General features: G+C 32.4%; 1 protein-coding gene across 2 annotated transcripts; it reads left to right on the top strand.

Annotated features, from left to right (window-relative positions):
* The first annotated feature begins 1,163 nt into the window (after nucleotides 1-1,163).
* LOC109171792 (GTP-binding protein At2g22870) lies at nucleotides 1,164-4,788 on the top strand. Of its 2 annotated transcripts, XM_019320865.1 has the most exons (5): nucleotides 1,164-1,423; nucleotides 2,732-3,225; nucleotides 3,358-3,427; nucleotides 4,172-4,334; nucleotides 4,408-4,788. In XM_019320865.1, exons 2-5 carry the CDS (start codon nucleotides 2,781-2,783, stop codon nucleotides 4,624-4,626), a joined length of 897 nt encoding a protein of 298 aa, XP_019176410.1. In that variant the 5' UTR covers nucleotides 1,164-1,423; nucleotides 2,732-2,780; the 3' UTR covers nucleotides 4,627-4,788. The 2 variants fall into 2 exon arrangements, with proteins under 2 accessions (XP_019176410.1, XP_019176411.1); XM_019320866.1 differs by lacking the exon at nucleotides 1,164-1,423 and having other exon boundaries at nucleotides 2,709-3,225.
* The last annotated feature ends 1,255 nt before the right edge of the window (nucleotides 4,789-6,043 follow it).

The raw sequence follows: 6,043 nt of genomic DNA, 5'->3' as shown, positions 1-6,043 counted from the left end.
AAAATCAAACACTTGATGCGAGTTATAATCCATTAGTACACTTACCATTTTCTTGACAGAGTTCCAATGTGACTTCCGGCTTCAAGTGCGACAACATCGAATTTATGTGTGAATGTGTCCTATGTCATTAATAATATGTTATTGCTAACATATCTATGTATAAATATACTACAAAGAAGAAGTAGAAGAAAAAGAAAGAAAGATATATTTGTTACTCCATCAATCTTCCTTTACAAGACAGAGAAGCATATGTTGCAAATCTGCTGATTTTTTGGTCTACATAAAGTTGACATATTATGTCAAGAGCCATTATATTGTCCATTGAATTGAATCCTTCCAACAAAAAAAAAAAAAAAAAACCATCTCCAATAGGGAATTAGGGATGATGACAAGTTGACAGCTACAATTTTCGTTACAAATACACCATTTTAACATTTTGATCAAAGTTAAAACGCCAAAATAAATATTTGGTAATGCGATTTGGAGTAACGGTTTGCTCCAAATCGCTGCTTTTAGCAACGTTCGGAGTTGACGTTTTTGGGAACGATAAATCCTTCCACTAAACACCATTCAGTTTATATTAAAAAAAAAACAAACAAAAAAGCTACCGGTATATTATGAAGAAGCCTGATGCTCTTTAATAAAGAAGTCTAAGGTTTCTCTTCTCTTGGCCATCCAATATGGGATTATTTATCCCACATATTTTTATTTTTTTCCTTATTATTATTATTATTATATTATTATTATTATTATTATTATTATTATTATTATTATTATTATATTTTTGATAATTTTATATATTAACCGTTAATCTAAACAATTAATTTTACCTCCTCCTTTTTTTTTTTTTTTTTTTTACAAACTGCTGATACTATCCGTTAGTCAACCCCTAACACAATCTGCTATTCGTTAATTACTAATACAAGTCACAAATCGCTACCCGTTGGTTGTCAAACAAACACTATGTATTTAAAAGTAGAATTTTTTTTTTTTCTCTAAAAAAAGTACTAATTTTTATATAATTATAATTATAATATTAAACTTTGACTTCAAAATCAATAACCATCACTCATTCATATACACTATTGAAAAAATCACTATAGTTGATAAATAAATTACTTGCAAAAATATATATAACATCAAATATGATGCCTTTTGGATTTGGGTGAGGGTCTTATTTCCTTCCCGCACCCTATCTCAATTGTTTTCATCCCTTCCATTCAAATTTATTTGATTGCTTCTCAGTTCTCGGTCCATTTTAATTAATTACTTCATTTTAGAATATTCCGAAAACTGTTAATTACAAGCTTCGAGCGCTCCCACTTAAAAATATTTGATCGTGCGCCCAAGCTGTTCGTCGGAAATCCTGAACCAAGCTTTTTCTCCAAGTGGATACTGTTGAGCGCTGCGGAAGCTTCGAGAGGTTAGATATTTCTAGTTGTGTTGATTATTGAAGTGATTTTTGATTTGAGTGGTTGATGATATTACATTTGGAATCTGTGTTACGATTATACTCTGGATTATGCTGGACAGAAGCTGCTGGCTGCTGCTTGCTGTTTTTTTTTTTGTTTTTTTTTTTTGTTTTTTTTTTTTGTTTTTGTTTTTTTTTTTTTTTAATTTGGGTCTTAATTGTTTCTACTGCTATGTGGCTACTGAGTGCGAAGCATTCTCTATTGCATGTTTTTTTTTTTTTCGTTTGGATATAAACTCTGGAACACTGGAATCCTGCCTGATTAATGCGCCAGCTTCTCTTTTGAAATTAGGAAAAAGAGATAGGCAGATAGCACTAGCATCTCTAACAAGCTATTGTATACGGATCTTGACTTGTAAAACTGGCATATAGTAATCTTTGGAACTTTTTAGGGTGATTCTTAGGAGATGGTTAGGCGTAGTTTCAAGGACGAAATTTTATGAGTGTGGAATATTGATGATTGTGAACCTATAATTTGTTTGTTTCTAGGGTGTCATTAAGTGGTTCTAAGATAGTGAATTTTGTAATAATTGAGTATAAGACCAATGTAAAATTGGTGTAAACGACTCTGGTGAAACTGATGTCCATAACATTACAAACTCTTCAATTTGTAGAGAGCATATACAATATGGAAGTACAAAAAGAGAGAACCACTATTGCAATTTAAGCTCACTATTATAATTATAACGTAAGTGACAATTCTAACAAGTTGTCTTAGTTTGGACATAAAATATCTAAGGCATAGTTCGTAGGTATTTTTTTTTAAAGAAAGCAAATAAATTTATGCTGCTATGTAGAATCATGTAAATAACTGATGTGTAGATGCCTTGTATTACTAAATATGACAAATTAGTGATTTGATAGGGCTTTGCCCATGAAATACTAAAATATAAATTAATATATGAATAACATATTATTACATATTCAAATTTTGATTAGTGTGCTTGAACTGTGAAAGTGGTTCTCTTTCTTTGTTTAATATTTTGGGCACCCTCTATGAATTGAATATTACCAATAATGTCGAAACACCTAAAGCATAATGTTGAAGACATTAATGTATTTTATTGTATAAATAAACATATTGCAGCATATATTTTTTCTCAATTCTTTATCTTGCAATTGTTTCTAACTTAAAGTTTTCAACCATTTCACATCAGCACCCTCCTGCCTTGTGATTTAAAGAAGCTAATTTGTAAAAAAAAAGAGGGTTTAAATTGTTATTCTCTAAAATCTGAAGGGCATTGATACAATTATTCTTAGGCATATATGGGCATTTCAAGAACCCAATCAACTTAGAAAGAGGAAGACAATGCTAATGAAATTGAGGTTTAGCCTCTTTACTCCACAGCACTCACTCATTCACTCCCCAATTCTTCCCAAAATTCCTCCATTTTCTGTCTCTTTCACAACCCCTTTCTCTCTCCATGTTGCCACATTCAAAACCTCTAATGCTTCACCGCTCTCTGAAACTACCCACTTTGCTCAAAATGACCTGTTCATGCCGCCCGGAGTTGACCCAGAAGATATTACCCCGGAAATGATTCTACCTCGCTCTAATATAGTCATTGGACCCTATGCCGGAGAATCCAAGGTTAACACAGTGGAGTTTGTGAAGAGTAGCAATCAGGTGAAGGACTGTCCTAAGGACCATCGACCTGAGTTCGCTGTGGTGGGTAGGTCCAATGTTGGCAAATCCTCTCTCATTAATGCTTTGGTTCGAAAGAAAGAGGTTGCACTTACATCTAAGAAGCCAGGTGTTTTCTATTTTTCCTTTTATTTTATTTTATTATTATTATTTTTTTGATGAAATTCTGTTAGTAAACTACTGAATTGAATTTTAGCTTTGAGTTATGGTAGATTTTGATTATACCGTGTGGATTGTGTAGGGAAGACTCGGCTTATTAATCACTTCTTGGTGAACAAAAGTTGGTATATTGTTGATTTGCCTGGTTATGGGTATGTTTGTTTAATCCCTCTTTTTGTTTGAACTTCTAATGATGTATGTTCAACGTTGGTTATCATTTTTTGTTTGATAGACTAACTAGTGAACAAATGTTTCTCATCTTTCTACACTTATATATTTTGAGCAAACATTGGGCCATAATTGCAGTAAATATGAACTTGTCTGGCATTATTTATAGATAGGCATTCGATCTGTTACTAAAAGAGGGTTTTTGGAAGTGATAAAGTGAGTGATTTCCATTTGAAAGTTATGAATGTTGTTTATTAAGAAGTTAATAGCTGGTTGTTGTAGACCAAGTGGCACTATGGCAAACTCAATTCAACTCAACCATGTCTCATTATGTTGATTAATAGGCTCTGTTTTTAAAATTCATAACAATGGAGGTATTCACTAAAGAGTTGAATTCCAAAACTTCACATTTTTAATACCGTCTAGCCTTTTAAAGATCACTTCTTCTTGTCAAACCAGTTAAACTGCATAAAGAAACATTGCTGTTAAGAGTCCAAGTTTGACCGCGAGATATCATTTATACCACCCTTACAGTTCTGTTTGGTTTCTTTCTCTGCTGTCTGCTCTAATTGCCTTTCTCTCCTTGTATAAGTCTCGTAATTGCGTTATGCTATGTTTGCAAGGCCAAGGCAACACTCCAATACTTCATCACCTTGAATTATATAGCCCCAATTTCTTGGTGGTTAAATTGGGGCTTTGTATCTCATATAGCTTTTATTTGTTTGCAGTTTTGCTAATGCCCCAGAAGCCGCTAAAATGGATTGGTTCTCATTCACTAAAGCCTACTTCTTAAATCGAGAAACTTTGGTTTCAGTTCTGCTTTTGATAGATGCAAGTGTACCTCCTCAGAAGATCGACCTCGACTGTGCTAATTGGCTTGGACGTAGTAAAGTATGCAGCTAGTATCTCTATGAACTCTGTTCTCTTGTTATTAGTATTCCCATCCCATCTCTCTTTGTTTCAGATACCAATGACTTTCGTCTTCACAAAGTGCGACAAGATGAAAGGGGGAAAAACCAAACCTGATGAGAACATCAGAGAGTTCCAAGAATTGATCAGACAAAACTACAAACACATTCCTCCATGGATATTGACAAGCAGTGTCACTGGTCTGGGAAGAGATGGACTTCTTTTGCACATGTCTCAATTGAGGAACTATTGGGACAGTGACTCACCAGACTAAATGATTTTGCCGAGGTATTGCCATGGACCTTAAACAACTTTTCATTTATTAGGCTTGTTGAAGATTTTCTGCTTTAGGGTATATTGTACTTGTGAAGCTTGCTGGTAGAATGCAAATTCTAATACTGCTCATCAATAGAATACATTTCAAACCTTTCTTGTATCATGTGTGCCCCTCTCAAACCTTAATCATAGTTTTTTTTTTTTTTTTTTTTTTTTAAAGATGACAAGGATATTTGTGTGGTGGATTGAATGTTTTAATCATAGTTATTGTTATTATTATTTTTGTTATAATAAGGGAAATTCACAGCCATTACTCGATGATGTGTATTGAGGAAATTTCGTTCATGTGTAATAGTTCACAAACCACATAGAATAGATAAATCACATTAAGAAGACTCTATGCGATGGGCTCGATCAAGAGAATGTTGGCAAGAATTGAACTCATAATCTTTGAGTACGAGAGTTATGTTTTACCCATCGATCACTCTACCCTTTCAGAGTTTTGGGATTAGTTCTTCATTTTAACATCTGGATGGTAAATTAAAGTCTCATTAATTAAAAAAGTCAAAGTTTTGATCAATTAATTTTCAACCTTTAATTTACATCAACTTTAATTAAGTTTTTCCTCAATGTTAGCCATCTTTAGTTTTGGTCAAACTGTACAAATTTGATTTCATAACACATATTAATGTAGTTTTACAGCTTGATTACAAAAACCTCGTTTTTAACATTTTAACCTTCCAGATTAAGACTTCACCGGCAAAACAGAATGATGTATCCTTGCTAGGTACATGCATTCTCCCATATCTTTAATGTTGTACGTACTCTATATATGTCTATATTCATCCAAATTATATGTTAATTAATATTATATAATTTTAAGTAACTTTAGTATTGCTATAACTGTAAAGAGAAATGCTGTTTTTCCATTCTAATTTTACCTCATAATATTCATGAGTTGGATAATCTACATAAATTTTTTAAAAAAAATCACTTAATATAAGATATATAAAAAATAAGTTAATTGAGTAATATAATGACACAAAATAAGTGAATATTAGGAGATAAATTTTGAACGAGAATCTGCAATACTCAAACATGAAATATAATTTGGATTACAATCCCGTTATATATTTATTTATTTATTTTTAGATTAATGATATCTCTTTAACTAAATAACTCATGGTAACTCATGGATCGCAATGTGGAAATTAAAAGTACCCCCGAAATGGAAAACTTTTTTGTGGAGAGCCATATGTGATATTTTGCCAACAACCCTTAACTTGATATTTAAAAGGGTGGAGGTGGACCCAACTTGCCCTATGTGTGGTTTAGATCATGAAGATGTGTTACATGCTTTAGTGCTTTGTGAATATTCTAGACTTGTTTGGAATATAACACAATTACCTATTATT

The sequence above is a fragment of the Ipomoea nil genome, unplaced genomic scaffold (assembly GCF_001879475.1).
Source record: "Ipomoea nil cultivar Tokyo-kokei standard unplaced genomic scaffold, Asagao_1.1 scaffold0382, whole genome shotgun sequence".
NCBI lineage: Eukaryota > Viridiplantae > Streptophyta > Magnoliopsida > Solanales > Convolvulaceae > Ipomoea > Ipomoea nil.
The sequence above is the reverse complement of the archived record's forward strand: the minus strand, read 5'-3'. Positions and strand labels throughout refer to the sequence as shown.

What these genes read in the sequence shown, in the direction of transcription:
- LOC109171792 (XM_019320865.1), top strand. Translation starts at nt 2,781, where the DNA reads ATGCTAATGAAATTGAGGTTTAGCCTCTTTACTCCACAGCACTCACTC. An exon ending in GTTGATTTGCCTGGTTATGG is followed by an intron (nt 3,428 to 4,171) that starts GTATGTTTGTTT and finishes ATTTGTTTGCAG; the next exon opens with TTTTGCTAATGCCCCAGAAG. An exon ending in ATTGGCTTGGACGTAGTAAA is followed by an intron (nt 4,335 to 4,407) that starts GTATGCAGCTAG and finishes TCTTTGTTTCAG; the next exon opens with ATACCAATGACTTTCGTCTT.